At 31.3% G+C, this 20,197-nt stretch overlaps 3 protein-coding genes and 1 long non-coding RNA gene across 8 annotated transcripts; all 4 read left to right on the top strand.

Annotated features, from left to right (window-relative positions):
• Positions 1-2,716: 2,716 nt before the first annotated feature.
• Positions 2,717-4,438, top strand: LOC145070556 (uncharacterized). Of its 5 annotated transcripts, none has more exons than XR_013689997.1 (4): positions 2,717-3,349; positions 3,671-3,881; positions 4,011-4,069; positions 4,236-4,438. It is a non-coding gene; the product is annotated as an uncharacterized LOC145070556 (long non-coding RNA). The 5 variants fall into 5 exon arrangements; XR_013689996.1 differs by having other exon boundaries at positions 2,719-3,349; positions 3,671-3,743; positions 3,807-3,881; positions 4,011-4,438; XR_013689994.1 differs by having other exon boundaries at positions 2,719-3,349; positions 4,011-4,438.
• Positions 4,439-7,329: 2,891 nt separating this feature from the next.
• LOC145067726 (uncharacterized) lies at positions 7,330-8,517 on the top strand. Its single transcript, XM_079014797.1, has 3 exons — positions 7,330-7,763; positions 7,861-7,943; positions 8,054-8,517. The coding sequence occupies exons 1-3, from the start codon at positions 7,330-7,332 to the stop codon at positions 8,515-8,517; spliced, it is 981 nt and encodes a 326-aa protein (XP_078870923.1).
• A 2,791-nt stretch (positions 8,518-11,308) lies between these two features.
• Positions 11,309-12,715, top strand: LOC145067725 (disease resistance protein At4g27190-like). Its single transcript, XM_079014796.1, has one exon. The coding sequence runs from the start codon at positions 11,309-11,311 to the stop codon at positions 12,713-12,715; it is 1,407 nt and encodes a 468-aa protein (XP_078870922.1).
• Positions 12,716-12,789: 74 nt separating this feature from the next.
• Positions 12,790-14,847, top strand: LOC145070214 (disease resistance protein At4g27190-like). The gene is made up of 2 exons (XM_079017152.1): positions 12,790-14,270; positions 14,714-14,847. Exon 1 carries the CDS (start codon positions 12,790-12,792, stop codon positions 14,236-14,238), a length of 1,449 nt encoding a protein of 482 aa, XP_078873278.1. The 3' UTR covers positions 14,239-14,270; positions 14,714-14,847.
• The last annotated feature ends 5,350 nt before the right edge of the window (positions 14,848-20,197 follow it).

Here is a 20,197-nt window from a genome sequence, read left to right as displayed (position 1 = left end):
AAAGTCAATGTGATTTCTAATTGGGTTAAGTGTAACTTCTTAAGTTACCCTTCCCTTTTTAAACATGAAAGTTCACAAACTACTAAGCGATGTTTGTACACTGTTTTTTAGAGGCTCGCAAACTTGAAGGTTCAATACTCAGAAAGGCATTGCTATTTAATACATAGAATGTTAAGTCATGTTTGTATGCTATTTTTCGTTTGTGTGTGTATGGTTGTGTGGATAGCTCCAATGCTTCATTTAGGTAACAATGGTACAATGATAAATAGTTGAAAAAATATATTTTGTTAATGAATTTTCAACAAAAAAATAGAAAATACTTTTTTTTTTTAAATTTTATCTGAATGTCATAATTTGCACATGGAAAAAAGCTGAACAAATAGCATGGTACTTTAGTTATTTCAAGGCAAAAATAACAATTTACTTTTTTTTTACTTGTACGTGAATGACATACCAAGTAGTTGGCACAAAGTTAAATTAAATAACATGGTACTTTCATTGTTTCATTTTTGTTACTTATTTTTTAATGCAAAATAGTAATATACTATTCTTTTTTTGACCTATAGCTAGGTGAATGACATGCATGTAGTTGGCACACAGTTTAAATAAACGGCATGCTACTTTCATTCTTTCGTTCATGTTACTTAATTTTCAAAGAAAACAAATAGCAATGTACTTTTTTATTTTGTGACCTGTTAAATTATTTCTTTCTTGGACTTGTTTTTAGAGCAACTAGCTGAATATTACTCAACGTTCTACAAATCGCGGACTGACTTGGTCCGAAAAAATGCACTGTTGCAGCTTGTCTTACCCTAAAAAATGCGACCCACTCAAAGACCGTTGTTCACCTCTACTAATTTGATCATTGTATAATGTATACTTTATTGATGTGTTTTTCATATCATCCCCCTTGCATTTCTTCATATTAAACCATTATACTCTGAAAAAACTATCAGTTATAATAAATTATCCAAATATAAAGCAATTCTCATTGCTCTATTTGGGTACATTTTTCAAGTATAGTTACCCATAATTGGGTTGATTTCCAATACGCAATGCCGTGATGAGACTGAAAACGGAAAATATAATGTTTCAATAAAAAGGAAATGAGAGTAGGATGGTTATTAATGATACTTATTGTGCTTTCAAGAGTAAACACACTATTCTTTTTAGACTATTCCTAATCTACGTTGGAGATACACATGTTAATTTTTACTGTCCATTGCTAACTCCCTAGGAAATCAAAATTGGTAGATGCAAGAAATGTCAATGTGCATTATTTTGTTAACCGATAATGTGTTTTTTCTTTCTTTTTTTCACCTGTTGGTAACACTTTATCTTTTTTCTTTTGTATTTCAAATATTAAGATTTGGCTAACCAAATCTCTAGATCTTAGTCTTGTCATATCTACCATTATACAGACTTAATTTAACTTACATGTTGATATGATTATATTGATATATTGTTTACTTTTGAGTTAAGGGCACACTTGGAGATTCTTAAAGCGGGTTTAGGACCCTTAACGGAATTGAAATTAACTTGCAAATTCAATGTTCGGATATTAAGTTTGTAATCATATGTACAAATATGTTGAAAAAGGTTTTGGAATAAAAACTAACGTTAAAGGGTCTCTAACCTAATATGTTCTATGTTTGGCATATTTTTTTTTTTTTCTAATTTCATTATATGCATATGATATGTTTGCGTATACTTTCAAAAAACAATATGTTATATCCTACTGGAAAATTTTATCTATTTTCATTTTTTTATAACGTATGTTACTATTTCGAGAATCTAATAAAAATATATTGTTTTTTTTAGAGTTTAAAATTTTAAAGTTTTAACTCTTTTGTTGCTTGCTTTATTTTACTATTTCATTTATTTAAAATTTTGAGTTTACCTATTTGCGGCATATGGACATCTTGAAGCACCTACTGGGATGTCATCTATAAACCTAAAAAATGTTAGACGAATATCCTTTGTAGTTTCCTTACATGTAGCTTTATTTGATTACGTTATCCTATGCTTTGAGATTGTTAGAATATTAAAAAAAATGCCATGTATGGTTGTTATCATAAGTTTATCCAATTTTTATGGTTGATAGTTGGATCTCTTATATATCATTTTTACAGTCTAAATATTAATAGGTTTTGATTTCTAAACAGTTCAGAAGTAGTTGTCATTAACCTTATTCACCAATATCTTATTAGTTGGAAAGTTGGTATCATTAACCTTATTCACATAGTTGTCTCTTAGTTTTTATTTATCTACATAGTTAAAATCTTATGGTTTATCTTTTTATAACAAATCACTTATGTTATAACAAGTCGCTTATTTTAAATTGTGATCCATGTAATATACGGGTTACAACCTAATATATATATATATATATATATATATATATATATATATATATATATATATATATATATATATTACTATATTATTATATATACAAACTTTACTATTTCTAACAAGAGATTTAAGACGTCCAAGTGTTTAAGCTTAAAATACAATTAGACTTCAATAAAATAAAATCAAATTTTAAAATGTCCAAATTTATAAGCTAAAAGTATAATCAAACAAACAATCAATACATGTATCTCATTTCACTTTTCCCGTGTATTCTTATCTTTCCTAATATATTCCCAAATTTTAGCTAAGACTGATTCAAATTACGGGTATTTAGGCCAATTCAAATAGAAAAGAAACCATATAAATACGGAGGAATGAGAGGATTTGGTGCTGCACACTTCTAGATAATGCCCCGCTTCATCTCACTGTAAACCCTAACCACCACCATTTTCCATTTTCCATGGACTCCACCACTGTCACTCCACATTCTCTCTAAAAACCCAAACGGCCAAACCTCTCAACGCCGCCCCTTCTGAACCAGCAACAACAACCACCAACCATAAGCTCATATCTTCTATTGCTCCAACATCACTACCACCGATCTTCTATCAACGCCACTGCCTCTCGTCTCCTTCGTTTTTCTCTCTCTCGAACCAAACCCAAAACGAAGCCACCAACACCTCTCTATCTCTCTATAGAAACACTGCCATTACTTTTTGTCTCTCTCTGTATATGCATCACCATGAAACTATTGCTGCTAAAAATCCAAGGTCTAGAAACATTCCACAACTATTTTCTCCCTGTCTTCGTCACCATGAAACCGTTGCTGCTAAAAACCCAACATCAAAAACCCAAGGTCTATAAACATTCCATAACTATTTTATCCCTATCTTCGTCACCTATCTCGCCCTCTTCATTTTTTGTGCAGGAATAAGAATGGTCTGGATCTCAAGAAGGTTGGGGCTCTAAAAAGAGCAAAATTTGCTTCAAAAAGGTGAAATCGGCCAAATTTAGTTTAACTTAAAGCACTATCGTTCCCAATGCTGCAATTTTTGTTGTTATAGGGTCTCTCTTTTAACCTTTATTGGCTTATCTTCTTTGTAAAACCCTTTGTCTGGGAGTCATATCTCCCCTGCAAAAAGCAACTTCAAAAATAAGAATTTTAATTCGAAATATTTTAAATTTAGGTTTCTCTTTGAGAAAGTTCTTCATTTCCGTTTCTTCTCATGGTTGTTTCAATATGCGATTGTTTAAAAGGTAATTATTTTACCTTTCTTTCTTGACTTATGATAGGGGTGTTCCTACTTTTTCACAGAATTTGAATTTGCTAAATGCATGATGGATTTGGACATGGTAGATATTGGTTCGATGGTTCATCTTTTTGCAAGGTAAAAATCCATACCCAATTCTATTGACAGACATCTTGGTTTTGAAGTTATTTTTGTAAAAAGGGCATCTAGAAGATTCTGATACCCCAACAAATTACTTGACAAAAACAAGTTCTGTTGAAAAGTTTTATAAAAAAGGTCAGTAGAGTTTATAGTTATTTATTTATATGGAACTACAAGAATTACTATTATAAAAAATGGAAAGTAATTTATGTTATTGAATATTATTATTTTACTTTTTTAATGATTTGATATTGTTGTTATTAGGGCTTGAAACTTGCATAAACGACTTACTTCGTGACTAAAGGATATAAAGGGCATAATTGGTATAATTTGTATAAATGGTATAAAGTGTAAAAATATTTTATTACAGTTCATGTACCTTTGTTGTATCCACTATTGGTATAAAGGGCATAATTGGTATAATTTGTATAGAGGGCATAATTGGTATAATTTGTATAAATAGGAACGTTCTTTTGTTTCTTATAACAGGTGGAGGCTGCATATGCAAAGCTTATCACATAGGAGAGTAGACAAAGTTGTAATAACTTTCATTTTAGTTGGTGGTTCATGATTTAAAGTAGTATGCAGCAAGGTATATGGCCATGTTAGAAGGATTGTCTTGTCTCTTTCTCTTTTGTAATCAACATTCATTTTCAGTTGGTAGTTCAATATTCAAAGTGAGTTTTTTGTTAGTTGGTAAAACCGTAAAAGGACTAAATGCATTATTATAAAAGAAACTTTCATGTATTCCTGCGACTTGTTTTGATTTATTAGATATTGCAACACCACAAAAAAAAAATTCCTCCGTAGAAAATATGATTAATTTAATAACAATTTCATTGTAAAAAATTAGTTTACTGATGTAAATGGCTCATAAAGAGGTTGTGAACTGATAGCTGGAAATAGTTTTGCAAAACTAGGAACAATGTCTTATATTGTCACTGCTGCAAATTCAACTACCTTTGAATCCTCCAAAGAAATTAAAGTTTTCATGCAGATTGTAAGATGAAATGGTTTGGGATCCATGTTTAACAAAGCACCCGATGGCCCAGTGGATGATTTGACAATCATGAAGGTACAAAACACCAAAAAGAAATTACAGCTGCTATCCAGTCTCCACCATACAAAAAAACAACTTCAACCGGCTTAACCAACCTTTACATGTTAAACTAAAAAAACCAATTTCAAAATGTCATAATCTACCAATTTCAACAAATAGTGTTATACTTTCAATCTTAAACTAAACAAACCAATAAGAGAATATTTCACAACAAAAAAAGCAAAGAGTTTGTCACATAGGAGGCTGCATGGGCAATCTGGGAATATATCATATTCCATTCCCTTCTATCACATTACAGCTAAGTTATGCCTGAGATCATATCAGTTAAGCTCAACAAGGGCAATTTGGTCATAATTACAGCTAAGGAGGAATGATTGATCGACTACTAGGATATCATGGTGGTCATAATTACAACTGTGAAAATCTATTTTTCATTAAGGGTTGAAATATTAAAAAATTGACCGGAGAGATGGTAAAGATGCTGGTAAGTTAACAAAAAATAATTGATACAAGGATATCATATATTTTATGCATTCTTCATTTAATTATGAATTAGAAGGAAATAAAATAAGTGTTGAAAGAGAAGGAAAAAACAATTAGCGGTTCTTTTTTATTTTTAAAAGATGAATCTAACATTTTTAATAAACTTCAAATATTTGATAGTCAATAAGAAAAAAATTTCTTTTAACCATATTAAAATATTATTTATTATTACTGTGGTTATTATTATTATTATTATTATTATTATTATTATTATTATTATTATTATTATACTATGGGTGTTGAAATTATTTGGCGCTCGCTGGAAGGACTCTAATCGTCATCCCAAACCGGCCGATAACAATATGTATGTTTCTTATGTTTCGTATAATATGACATGTTTCTAAATGAAACTAATTACTTAAAAAACTATTCAACGCCGCCGCTTTGCGCGAGTAACGACTAGTATATATACTACCGGTACCTTAAACATTTTTTGAGCTTTGTTTGTGGTTGACCAAATTTTAGGATACCTATCAAGCCTCCACCTATAGGGGTTGATTTAATAATTTAAAATTTTTATAATGAAATTTTATAATATATAATGACCGTCCAAATTTGTAATTAAGTGTGTGATCTATAAAAAATGTACCTTAACATTTTTTGAGCTCTGGTTGTGTTTGACCAAATTTAGGGATACCTATCAAGCCTCCATCTATAGCGGTTGATTTAATAACTTACAATTTTTATGATGATATTTTAAATTATATAATGACCGTCCAAGTTTATAATTAAGTGTATGATATAAAAAATCTACCTAAACAATTTTTGAGCTTTGTTTATGTTTGACCAAATTTAAGGATACGTACCTATCAAGCCTCCACTTATTGCGGTTGATTTACTAACTTACCATTTTTATAATGAAATTTTAAAATATATAATGATGGTCCAAATTTATAATTAAATGCATGGTCTATAAAAAAAATTGTATCCGAACATGGTGGGTGAACAAATTCGTGGTCAATGATACTAACTTGTGAATAATAATTATCGACGGTATTATTTTATGTATAATCACTTTTGTGTTCATCTTCTTTTGTTATATAGTGGACCGAATGATTACCTAACAAACAGTTCAAACCATAAAATAAATTTAAAATACATTTATGGTCCTTTACTTATATATTATTTCCTGTTTTTCTCTTTTTAATTTTTTAAATATTAAATTATTATTACTAATATAATCTGTCATACGAAAACAACTAAAAGCATTAAACAATCAAACATGGGTGTGTTCGGGACGGAGCTTTTGGAAGCGTTTAGGAGCTTCTATCTTTTAGATTTTGACTAAACGCTCTAGTTTAAACAAAAAGTTTCGTTTGATAGTTCGAACATTTAGTTTTTAGTTTAAACAAAACACTCTAAATCTAAAGGTATTTCATGTAACGTTTAACAAAACGTTAATGAGCTTTTGAAATCAATTTTTATAATTACTCTTAAAAATATATTTATATATTTCTTTATTTTTAATCAATTGTTCTTTTATGTAATCTTATATCCAACTACTTTTGCCGAACACTCATATAACAAATACTCCCTCCGTCCCAAAATAAGTGTCCACCGACAAAAAACATGCGGTTTAAGAAAACACAAATCAATGTGGCTTTTACCTAATAAAATGCCATTTCTACCCTTATTAATTTTTTTTATTTAGTTTCTTTTAGAATTCAAATAAACATATCTTGAAACAAATTTTTTTGCCACAATGTATCTTGAAACTTTCATTATTTTTGATAAACAAATGGAGGCAAAATTTGCCGCCATAATTTTGTGGCAAATCACAGTAAAATTTAATTTAGATTAAACTCATTTAAAATTTCATTTTGATTTTAGATTACGTAGCTTTTTCTTTTGCCGCCAACTTATTCCAGGTGTCTCTTCACTTCCCATTAATTACATATAAATATGACTTCATTTAAGCAAAGACTTTTGTGACTAGCCTAAAACATTATTCATTATTGATCATAATTCAAATTTTCATATATGGAGCCTTTCACAAATCCATCCACTAAAAAAAACACCACCTTTGCCCCACGTCAAGCCATATATCAATTCTTATTGCAAGAAAGTAGTGATGGAGAATTAAAAAAAGGTTCCATAAGTGAAATAGCTTCACGATTTTCGGTTTCTACACGGACAATTAGTCGCATTTGCCATCAAGCTAAATTTCAAATTGACCACGAATTACCGGTTGATTTATCTTCAAATAAGCCAAATGTTGTTGGGCGGAAAAGGGTACAAATAAACTTGAATCAAGTTTCAGAAGTTCCATTACGTCGTCGAGCCAATATACGGTCTCTTGTGAAATCTATAAATTTCTCGAAATCAACGATGCATAGACGTATCAAGGAAGGTGTAGTTCGACCACATACAAATGCGATCAAGCCGACTCTAACTCATGAGAATAGAAGAGAAAGGTTAGAATTTTGCTTATCCAAGATTACTATACAATCATTATTAAGTCTGATTCCTACATTCTATGATATGTTTAATGTTGTTCATATTGATGAAAAGTGGTTTTACATATCAAAACCATCAAAACGTTACTACCTTGTCCCCGGTGAGGATGAACCGTTGCGAACGTGTAAAAGCAAAAAGTTTATCACAAAAGTTATGTTTCTAGCGGCCGTAGCAAGACCGAGATTTGATTCATTAGGTAACGAAGTATTTTCAAGAAAAATTGGTATCTAAATGTTTACAAAATTAGAACCCGCTAAGCGTTCAAGCAAAAACCGTATTGCGGGAACATTGGAGACGAAGCCTATTTTATCGGTGAACAAAGAGGTAACAAGGTCATGGTTGATAGAAAAGGTTCTACCGGATATCAAAGCCAAATGGCCGCAAGGTCATATCGGTCCAATATTTATTCAACAAGACAACGCAAAGCCCTATATTGATGTTAACGATAGCGAGTTTCTTGAAGCGGCATCTCGAGATGGATTTGATATTCGACTTTGTTTTCAGCCCCCTAATAGTTCGGATTTGAATGTGTTAGACCTTGGTTTTTTTCGAGCAATCCAATCACTTCAAGAGCAAGAGGTTTTGCATACAATTAATGAATTGGTTGATGCGGTTCAAACATCTTTTGAAAGAATGCCATCACAACAACTTAACAATGTTTTTTTAACTCTACAAACATGTATGAAAGAAATCATAAAAGTGTTGGATTAGTGTCTAAGTCCATAACTATTTTGGTATGTACTTGACCCGATGGTGCATGGTCTTTTTGGGTTGCCTTCACCAAAGCAACTTGATAGGATGAATTATGGAGAGAAAGGATTAAATATGATTTATTAATATATTATGAGAATAATATATTAAAGGATAAATCATACTGTTTAATTAATATTAGTCAAGAATTAATAAGAAATAAGTTTGTGACTAAAAGAGATTAATTAAACTTAAGGGACTGGAATTGTAATTATAAGATAATTGCAATTGGACCATGGATTGCCTTATATTATAAGGTTGGACGAATTCTATGGGGAAACCCATTAGAAATCGTCCAAGGCCTTTAAGGAAATGAGTCAATGGGTTGCTTAGGGCTTAAGCAACCAAATTAGGGTTTCCTTGTTAGATAACCCTAATTGCCTCACTATATATAGATCCCTTAAGGACCAAAAACGTGGCTAAGCTTCTTGCTAGGGTTTCACACGAGTTTTGGCAGCCTCTAACCTCTCTCCTCTTCATCCTCTTGCTTATGGTGTTTGTGAACCATTAGAGGAGTGACACTTGTGACTCTAAGCCTTCCAAAGTCAATTCAAGGAGGAATTGGGATTGTTATTGCTACATAACAATCAAGGTAATATTATAAACCTGTTCTAATATCTAATATGATTACTTGTATGCTAGAATTAGAGTTTATAGTCTTGGATTCAAAGCATGTACAATAGAGAAACCTAGATCCAAGCATTAGGGTTTGTATGAGCACATAGGATGTCTTATGACCAAAACCCATCAAAAAGTTCAAGGTGGCAACAACTATCATGTACCGCATATTGGTAAATGTAGGTTAGAACGAGAAGGTAATTTGTCACTCCAAATTGAATGTGATGAAAATTTATTAGACGATGCCATATTGTATTTGAACTAGTAAAAATGCATTGCACGTCACCTTGTTTGGAAAAGAACACTTGTATTTTGACCTTTTTCTTAATGAAAATTAGAAAAAGTGAGATGTTGTGGTTGTGTGGTTACGATTTGATTTACTATGCCACTACATAATGAATTCATATGATTGAATTTTTAGTTTACTAGAGTTACTGGAGTATTTGTTTCCATATTCTGTGGATGATCTTTTTTTTTTTAATTACTAATCATAAAACACATTAATAAAAACATATTGGTTAACTCAAATGATAAGGGGTAATTTGGTAAACTATTCATCTATTTTTAGTAATGAACATTTATTTTGGGACAACCTAAAATAGTAACCTGGACATTTAAATTGGGACGAAGGGAGTAAAAGTTATAGCTTCACGCTTCCAGCTATCCGCTACACGCTACCGGCTGCCCGTTATCCGCTTCCAGCTAACAACTACTTTTTGTCAAACACGCTCTATATCTCAACTAATATTACATGCATGATTTTTTACTTATATATTATTTTTGTTTTTTCACTTTGTTAAAATAATCCAATTTTTTAAATCCATGTTTACAATTTCATTTTATTTCATTTTATGTTTTTCACAATTTTATAACTTAATATGTTATTTCGTTTTAACGTCGAAGTAAAAATTGAACATATCTTGGTTTATTTTGAAAATAAATAATTCATCTCATATATATAAATAAATTCTATATTTATTATCCTTTATTTAACATATTTGTTATTATTCTAATCCCTTTTTTTAACATAAATAATGTTAGGCATATTCTTGTATAATTTCTATTTATCTACCATTTTGATCTTTTTTCAATCTAAAATAGTTATCTTTCTGGATGAGGTTTTGCAACTCAATATTGGTTGATTAGGTCGGATAGTGGTTTTTTACAAGAATGTTGTTAATGTTTATTTTTAAGGAAAAAATGTTTGTCGACATACTTTTGGTTTGATATGGGCCATAAGACATCTCATATGGTTCATTTGTTGTTATGGTCAACTTTCATGGTGGTGATTATCTTAAACTTTATTTACATAAATTATATCTAATACCTTTAGTTTTGTCAGGTTGACATAACTACCGATCAAAACGTTGTATTCAACTGGATATATTATTTGACTAAATACACCACATAAAAATTGTTGTTATTATTTATGTTGATTTATAAAAAACTCATCCTCTAAATATAAAACTGTTTTTGATAATATAATAAATCTTGTTAATATTTTTAATTTTTATTTAATTTATTTGTGTAGCATTTTTTATTTCATCATTTTTGGTACATAAAAAATTAAAAAAAAAAACAAATACAGTTTGTATTAAAATAAAAAAAGACAATAAAAATGTCACAAATAAATGATTAATTCTGCAGTTATATTAAACTAAAGGGGGGAGAACTGAAAATATAAAAGGAATCGGCAAAATAAATATACACTTTAAAATGGTCAACCCTTGTCATGTTAAATAGGGCATCATAACAAATTTTGGGTACAATTAAAATCCCCACTCTGGTCTTCATTTTATGTACCATCACTCCTATCTTAACGTCTCTTCTTCACTCTGCTACCATTTTCCCTTCTTGCATCATCATAATTTTCTTTTGTTAGCCAAAGAAACACTTCTCTTTCCTTTTGTGCAGTTCATAATCTGCAAGGCCTTCGGTTATTTGGCTCATCATAATCTTTTTTTCATATCTAAAGAAAGACTACATCTTCCTTTCTTTGAAATTGGAAATTACTCTATTCAATATTCAGACTTGGTTTTCTATTGCATAAAAGTTTATTGTTTGAAGATCTGCTATATTGTCAACTACTTTGCCATCCAAGCCATAATCAGAATAGAAAAGTAACCTTGCTAGAATGGCTGATGCCATTAATGCCGTGGTTAGAGAAGTAGTGGACTTGTTGTTTAGTGCAGCTAAACGAGAGATTGATTACGTCCGAAATCGCGCTAAAAATGTTGAAACGTTGAAGAGTGAAACTCAAAAGCTCAAGAATACCAGGAAAATGATTCCAGTACTAATCAAGGCAGCTAAAGAAAAAGGAGAAGCTCTCGTAAATGATGTGGAAGTGAAAAACTGGATGAACAAGGCAGACGAGGAAATATCCAAGGTGGAATTATTTCTTGAAGAAGAAGCCAACGCCAAGAAGACATGCTTCAACTTACAACCTTGTGTCAATTTGTGCACGCTCTCCCATTACAGTAAGATGGCGAAAAACAAGACCGCTTCTCTTCTGGGTCTACGAAATGCTGGTGAATCTCATGAAAAGTGTCTCTCCATTCCCATTCCGACCCCAAGATGGGTAGACCTCTACCACCCAAAGAATCTTGATGGTATTGATTCCCACAAGTTGGCGTTGAGGGATACCATTCAAGCTATCAAAGATGAGAGCAATCAAATTGTTGGAATTTATGGATCAGGAGGTGTAGGGAAAACTACATTAGCCAAGGAAGTTGCTGCAGAAGTGAATAATCTATTTGTAGACATTGTGTTTATAACTGTCTCACAGACTGTAAACGTTAAAGAGATTAAAGAAAATGTTGAAGTAGCTGCAAAACGGATAATCAATGGGGAGAAGATTCTAATCATTTTAGATGACATATGGGAACCACCGGTCCTCTCAGATCTTGGCATACCATGTGGGAAAGACCACATGAATTGCAAGATTTTGTTGACGTCTAGAAAAATAAACGTATATGAAGCGATGAACGTTGATAAGAAAATACCTGTAAACATTTTGATACCGACAGAAGCGTGGATCCTTTTCAAACGTGTTGTGGGTGATGAAAAGATAGCAAACCAAGATAGACTGGAGAAAATTGCAAATGATGTGTCTAAAGAATGTGGTGGATTGCCACTTCTCATTGAAGCCGTGGGAAATGCTTTAAAAAGTAAACCAATTGATAGATGGGAGGCAGCACTTAAACAACTACAAAAGAATGCACCTGTAGATATCGATCCAGAGATACGCCAAGCATTTACTAAGTTGAAGCTGAGCTATGACTTACTTGGAAGCGAAGTAGCTAAATGGTGCTTCTTAATGTGTAGTTTGTTCAAGGAAGATGGAATCATAGATATGCTACGCTTAGCAGAATATGGGGTGGCTCTGCAGAAATTTAATGATCCGGATAGCATTAACGATGCAGAAGAAAGTGCCCAAACGGCAGTTGACATCCTCACATCCTCTTCCTTGTTATTATCTGAGGGGGACAAAGTAAAAATGCATGATGTTGTTCTCAAGGCGAAGAGAAGGATAAGTTTTTAGTGGAGGCTGGAAAAAATTTGACAGAATGGCAACCAAGAAACAGAACCTCAGACAAGTACACCAAGATCTCACTCATGAATAATAGAATTCGTAAGCTTCCAGATCATCAGCTTCATTTCCCACACCTTGATACTTTCCTTATACGAAGCAATCATCTTTCCGTTATTCCTGATGATTTCTTTGGAGGCATGAAAGAAGTTAAAGTTTTAGATATGTCTTTAAATGACATCATATCCCTACCAAAATCACTGAAGCTGCTCACAAAACTCATCACACTCGATCTAAGTGGCAATGAATCTCTCGATGAAATTTCAATACTTGGGGAGCTAAAAGACCTTGAAATTCTGAAGGTTAGAGGGACCGGAATTAAAGTGATTCCTAAAGAGATCGGTCAGTTGATCAAGTTAAGGCTGTTGGATGCTGGCGAATGTTATGATTTATCTGATGTAACACCTGGTGTCATATCAAAGCTCACTTGGTTGGAAGAGTTGTATATTGGAACAGATGAAGAGAACGCAGTGTCTCGCCTTTGTCTTATGGAAATAAGGAAATTGAAATTCTTCAGAGCTCTGCATTTTTCAACGAATTCAAATGCTTGTCATCTTTTTCCTGAAGGTACCTACTTCGAAAAGTTGCAAGAATTCTTTTTTCAATTTATTGATATTGATACAGAGAGATTCCTTTTGCAATCTGATTTTGATCGATCAAAATCACATTTAGAACGTCGACTACGCATTGCAAGGTCTAAATTCCCATTCAAGATGCCAATCAAGAAATTATTTCAGGTAAGTGATGGTATAGAACTAGACTACATACAAGGTTTGGATAACATCATACCAGACCTTTATGGAGAAAGTACTATTGATAAGTTAAAGGCTATTGAATTGTATAGTTCTGAAAATGTTTCATGCTTGGTGAAGACAACGATTGAGGATGAGGATGCAACAAAGGAAAAGCTTTTCTCCCAAGTGGAACAAATCCGCCTGCATGACCTTAAGAACCTGAAGCTTCTTTTTGATTGTTCATTTCACTATATAAGCTTGCGTAATCTACAAGACATTACAATTTCAAGTTGTTCTTCCTTGTTGACGGTGTTCCCCTTGAGTGTAGCACAAGGGCTTTACAATCTGAGACGTATACATATTTGGGATTGTAGTAGTTTGGTGGTAGTGATTTCTGGTGGAGATGAGCAAACAACTGTTAGTGACATTGAGCAAACAGAGGATATTGAAATCGAAGTGGGCATACATGATGCAAATATTGAGTTCCGTTGGCTTGCCCGTATCGACCTTACAAATTTGCCCCAATTAAAGAGCTTCTACTCTGGGGATTCTACAATCAAATATCCTTCCTTGAAGTTTATCCAGGTGAAAAATTGTCCGAGCATGAAGTCTACATGGGGTCACGGGGTCGACGATATGCTCAATGTCGACGATACGCCCAACCTCGACGATACGCCCAACCACAATTTTACTCCTAAAGAGGGTGAATTGTTACCTATAGAGGGTGAATTGTTACTTTAATGATCTTATCGGAGTGCACCATGAGGCACGAGGTATGAAAAGACAAGTATCCATATCTTTACTGTCTTATAAAAGAAATCCTATTTTTTCTAAAAATAGATTGAATATAATAATATTATTTTTTTAAGACGTTTAAATCATTAAGCTAATAGTACAAGTAGTCATCAATAAAATAATATTAAATTTTAACCTGTGTTTTGAATCCTTATATTTCTCAACAAATTCTATCTCCTTCCCTGAATTTCAAATAATTTAAAATTTGAAACCATCAGAAAATACATGTTGATTCAAATATCCCTCCTGCAGATGGCTCTTTCTTAACAGGTTTTAATTTTAATCCTTATTTGTAATTGATTTCATCATTTTTAACTTTTTGTAATTTTATCTTATAAATATATTGGGTGAAGGCTTTATTATATCAGGTTCGTTCCTAAAAAGGTTTTTACTATGTTTCTTTAATGTGTTGGCTTTGCAGGTTCAAAGAACTCAACCAAGAGGGTCAGTTAGAGCATTGTATTATCATTAGTTTGTATATTTTGGCATCTTACTTTTGCAATAAAAAAACGGTTAAACACAAGATTTGACATGATTAAGATAGTTTGTATATTTTTCATCTTGTTTGGTCTAAAAATGAAACCTTTTTCATCATTGGTCCTTATACTATCAAGTTTCATCACATTGATTTCCTGATTACGGTGATTATTGTCCTTATTATAAGGTTTTATATAGATTTTGTTCAATATTTTAAGGTTTCGAGAACCTAAATCAATATGAATCCTTGAATTACATACCATCGTTGAAAATGTTTTAATTTGTGACCAAACTTAGTTTAAAATCACAATGAACAAGTTGACACCTGAGTATTTTGGTCTTCTCAAAGGCCTATTTATCGACTTTTGAATCACAACACCTGATATTCTAAAAGTTTATTTTTATAAAATATTATTAATATATTTTAACATTTTACTTAGTAGGACATTAAATTAATAAAGGAATTAAGGAAAATGAAAAAAAAAAAAAAAAGAGGACGATAAACAGTATAAGTTGTTTGGGTATGTATAAATGGAAGTAAAAACCATTTAGGGGGTGTTTGGCAAAAAAAGCTTATTGCTTATTAGTTTATTAGCTTATAAGTTAATAAGTAAGTGTAGAGTAACTTATGAAAAAATGACGTATTAGAGGTTCCCCACCGGAATAAGTTATTTTAATCCAAACACTTTTTTAACTTATAGTGATGTAGAACCTAATAAGTTGTTTTAAAAAAGCTTAGCCAAACACCCCCTTAATATGGTATGATAATGCTCTTGAAAAATAGATGTCATTTAATATTCATTTCTCGAAGTGAACGCAAAATGGTTTTAACTCTAAAGAGATCAAATTATTTGCCGCCCGCCGCTTTGCGCGGGTAGACGGCTAGTATATATATATATATATATATATATATATATATATATATATATATATATATAATGATTTTTTTTTCAAAAAACATTCATTTCATTTTTTTTTTAATTTTTGAGAATTCAAAGTTTATCTTTTATTGAAAAAATAAATAAATATATTAAAATTCATAATTTTTGGTAATTTTTAAATAAACATTCATATCAATAGAAAAAACCGAATTCTTTTTTTTTTTTCAAAATTTATGTTGAGATTTTAATGTGAATCATTAACTGTTTTGAATTAAAAAAAAAAAAAAAAAAAAAACATATGAATGTTTGTACACTACATTTCCAACAATTTTGGATCATTTACGTGTGGATTTGAATAAATTCACCTACGATTATTGTGTATAAAAATCTTAAAATTCACATGATCTTTGCGTATAAAAATCATTATAATATATCGATTTGTTGGTCCACATTCACAATTTTATGATAGACATAAATTAATAATATATATGTAAATAATCGCTAAAATAGATATATCCAATTTACATGTGAATTCGAACAAAATTTTGCTTTCACATGTGAATCTAACTAAATAAAATATAAATTTACCTAGATTCACTTGATTTTTTTGATGATATCAACATTTTACATAAATATATTTGCTAATGATCGTAGGTGAATTAACTCAAATTCACATGTAAGGAAGCTAAGGTTTTTTTTTTATTTTTGGTATGATCTTTGTATATGCCTGTCCAATGTATAAATCTATACCTTTTCTTTGGCTGCTGATGTTATGATTTCCGAATTTCTCAATTGATTTATTTGTTAATTATTAATAATGATTTTCTATTAAACGTAATCCATAAATTACTATCATTTTAAAATTATATAACTATATCAGACTTTAAACGATATCTACTAGTTTTTTAATGAACTTAACTCAATTCTTTATTTTTCTTTTAAATTATTTTGCTAGATAAAAGTAATAAAGAATGTGTTGGTGCAAGAAGAAAACATTTCCTAGGCAGGGTCACTAAACTCCATTTTTTTCTTTTAAGGACAAAGTTTTGTAGAATACTAGTAAATTATATATTTCCAATGGAATGTATATAACATATTCAAGTGTTTTGCATTATGAATTCATATAACATTGGCTAACACTACCAAACATACATTTTCGGTCACTATCTAGATAGATTGCACGTAATCCGTTAAAATACATGAGTGAAATGTTTTTTCTTACCGATTGATTTCTAGTACATGATTGAAACAATTGTAAAATATGTAAAATATTAGTAAAATCATATGTTTCCAATCCTATGTGCAATTTAGCATAAAAGTATATATAATAAAAATGTGTGATTGTTTCTTTGTTTCATATTATATTCACTTATTATCCTTTTCTAGTTTTTATTAGTAATTAGTTTATAATTCGTGAGAATTACAATTATAAAATTAATTAAAATTTTATAGCAAAAACTGAAAATTATTAATCAATTATTTCAAGTAAGTTATTTTATATAAATTATTAATTAAAAGATATTTTTTTAGTTATATAAAATTATAATCGTTGATTTAAATAAATAAATAAATTATATCATCTTATAATATATATTAATTTTATTTCTTTTATTCTTTTGTTATTAATTTAATATAATTAGAGTGTGAAATTTAAAATTTGAAATTTGAAATGAAGAAATCAATTATTAATTTAATGTAATTAGAATGAGAAAATTAAAATTTAAAATTTAAAATGAAGAATTAATAGGTTGGCATATGACATGATAGATGTGTTGAAGTCTAGGGTAGGCTATGCTACTCAAAAAAATCTCAATTAATGTAATTTTTTTTTTAATTTTAGTTTAAGATGCTATTTCTAAGACACCCTTTAGACACCCTATAATCATTTCCATAAAAATCAACTTATAATCAACTACTTGTAATCATCTTTTTTGGAAAACAATTCAATTTCAACCGATAAAAATATTTCAAACATTAATTGGGATTGTCTAAATTGTAAAATAGAGTGTCTTTTTAACCAACCCCTTAATTTAATTAGTTGAACCAAGAAAACATATAAATTATTTTTTGATTTGTTACACGATTCAAATCTAGATTTTAACCCAAAAAAATATTTTGTTTTTAATGTATTATTTTTTTGTTTTGTTTTTATTTTTATTTTTTTCATGTTACATATGTTTATTATATTATATACAGATTCTTAAATTCATTTCTTATCTTTTAACTGTAGGGATGGAGTTGTTCTTCGGTGTGGATTTTGATTTGAATCGTGGTGAGCTATGAAATAATTGGTAATTTTAATGATATTTTATAAAAGTTACTATTATGAACGAGGTTGTTGTGTGTATTTTATTTAGGAATGGTATGAATGATGTAAAAAATATTAAGTTATTGTGTTTCCAAATAATCATTTTGTGTGGAAGAAAGCATTTTGGAGAATCATTTCAAATTTTGGAGTGAAGTAAGTATTTTTCTGTGTTTTATCGCTATCAGTTTAGTTTAATGTTTTTTTTTGAACGACGGAAATATTATATAAAAACTAGCAAGAAGTTAGAAAAGAACAATTACATAAATAAAGGAGCAGAAGTTGGATTATGCAACCAAAAAGACCATCCAAACTTTGCTTTCCTACACCTATTAGAAATCGAAAAAAATGCCCTATGAACAATATCATAAAAAATGTTCGATTTCCTAGGAAGAATCTTGCCGAAAACCAATTATTACGGAAATTCCACAAATACCAAAAAGAAGTAAAAATCACCGCTTGAAAGACCTTCTCTTGCCAACCCTTAAAGGAATCGAATCTGACCAAGAAAAAAGAGATTGCACTGTAATCTGAGCTGGAGTCTGAACACCCCACCAAATAGCAATACGCGACCATATGTCAATCAACTCACTACATCTAGAAAAAATATGGTTAACTGTCTCAACATGACGATTACACACAGGACACAAGATGGAGTCCACCGTGATTCCTCTTTGAGAAAGTCTCTCTCTAATGGGGATACTATGTAACCGAATTCTCCAAATAAGAATATTAATTTTGTTGGGAATCCAATTATTCCATCGAGTCTCTTCCCCTCCTGAAAACACCATACCGCCATCTAGAAAAGATCTAGCAGAAGAAATCGAAAAACTATCTGTGACATAAAGGATCCAACCCAATCTATCCGGACGTGACTCCAAGTGAAGATCCTGCATCATGGAAATAACATTATCCCATTGCGTCTGCTCGATACCACCTCTAGGGGCACGTCTAAAATTCTCTAACTCCCAACCAATGTCAACCCGGTCTCTAACTGTACACTAACGATGGTTATTAAGGGCATAAATTCTATGGAAAATAAGTGATAGGGGCGAATCTCCCAACCACACATCATGCCAAAACGACGTAAGTCGCCCATCTCCGACTCTAAAAGGACACATAGACTGAAGATCAAGACCTTTATCCCGAAGCAGACCCATCATACGAATAATACCATTCCAAGGACCAGAATAAGATCTTTTAGGTATCAAATATCTAAAACCACCATCTGTACCATAAATAGATTTGATCAAACGAACCCATAATAAATTAGGGAAATGATAAAATCGCCACCACCACCGAAAAACCATAGCTCTATTATAAGAGAACAAACTGCCGACACCTAACCCACCCTCTCCTCTAGACGCAAGGACTCTATCCCATTGAACCCAATGCAAACATCTATCATCTAAGTCTGCACCCCAGAAAATTTTTTCCCTTAAAGCCTCCAAAGAGGAAATAACATAAATAGGAGTCACGAACATCGACATCAAATAACTTCCGAGAGTACCCAAAACAGATTTGACCAAAGTAAGACAACCACTAATGGAGAGATTCTTAGTCTTCCACGCCGATAATCTACTTCGAAGCCGATCCAACAAAGGATTCCAAACAGTAATCCGGGACATATTCTGACCAATTCGGATACCTAGATAAATGAAAGGAGGCACAACTGGATTACAACCAATCATATCTGCCATCTCAACAACCTGATTATAGAGAACCCCAACTGTGTAAATTGATTCTAAGACCCGAAGCCATGTAAAAACATCTGAGGATACATATAGTACAATTTGCATTCTCAGGATCCCAATCATCTAAAATCATGACATCATTAGCATAAAGAAGATGTGACAACTCAGTCCCATAGATTGAAATCCCAGTAAAGATATTATCCTCCCGAGCTCTAAATAAAGCCACATGAAGACCCTACATGGCCAAAATAAATAAAAATGGAGAGAGGGGATCTCCCTGCCTCAAACCTCAGTGAATCTGAAACTCGCCAGTAGGAGAACCATTAACTAAAACTGATGCTCTAGCAGATCTCAACATCTCTAAGATCCAACCAACCATCGAGAAACGAATCCCATAATCTACGTAATCTCAAGAAGATACTCCCAAGAAAGAGAATCATAAGCCTTCTGAAAATCCACCTTAAACATCATTAATGGATTTCCATAAGCCTTACTACAAGCCACCACCTCATTGAGGAGAAATGGACCATCAAGAATATGCCTGCCTT

Source organism: Lactuca serriola, chromosome 8 (genome assembly GCF_051521515.1).
Source record: "Lactuca serriola cultivar US96UC23 chromosome 8, Lser_US96UC23_V15, whole genome shotgun sequence".
In the NCBI taxonomy this organism is placed as follows: Eukaryota; Viridiplantae; Streptophyta; class Magnoliopsida; order Asterales; family Asteraceae; genus Lactuca; species Lactuca serriola.
The sequence above is the reverse complement of the archived record's forward strand: the minus strand, read 5'-3'. Positions and strand labels throughout refer to the sequence as shown.

Bases quoted from the DNA above. Each gene is read 5' to 3' on its own strand.
- LOC145067726 (XM_079014797.1), top strand. From the start codon at position 7,330: ATGGAGCCTTTCACAAATCCATCCACTAAAAAAAACACCACCTTTGCC. The intron at 7,764-7,860 runs GTTAGAATTTTG...ATTGATGAAAAG, and splicing joins CATGAGAATAGAAGAGAAAG to TGGTTTTACATATCAAAACC. The intron at 7,944-8,053 runs GTTTATCACAAA...TTACAAAATTAG, and splicing joins CGAACGTGTAAAAGCAAAAA to AACCCGCTAAGCGTTCAAGC.
- LOC145067725 (XM_079014796.1), top strand. From the start codon at position 11,309: ATGGCTGATGCCATTAATGCCGTGGTTAGAGAAGTAGTGGACTTGTTG.
- LOC145070214 (XM_079017152.1), top strand. From the start codon at position 12,790: ATGAATAATAGAATTCGTAAGCTTCCAGATCATCAGCTTCATTTCCCA.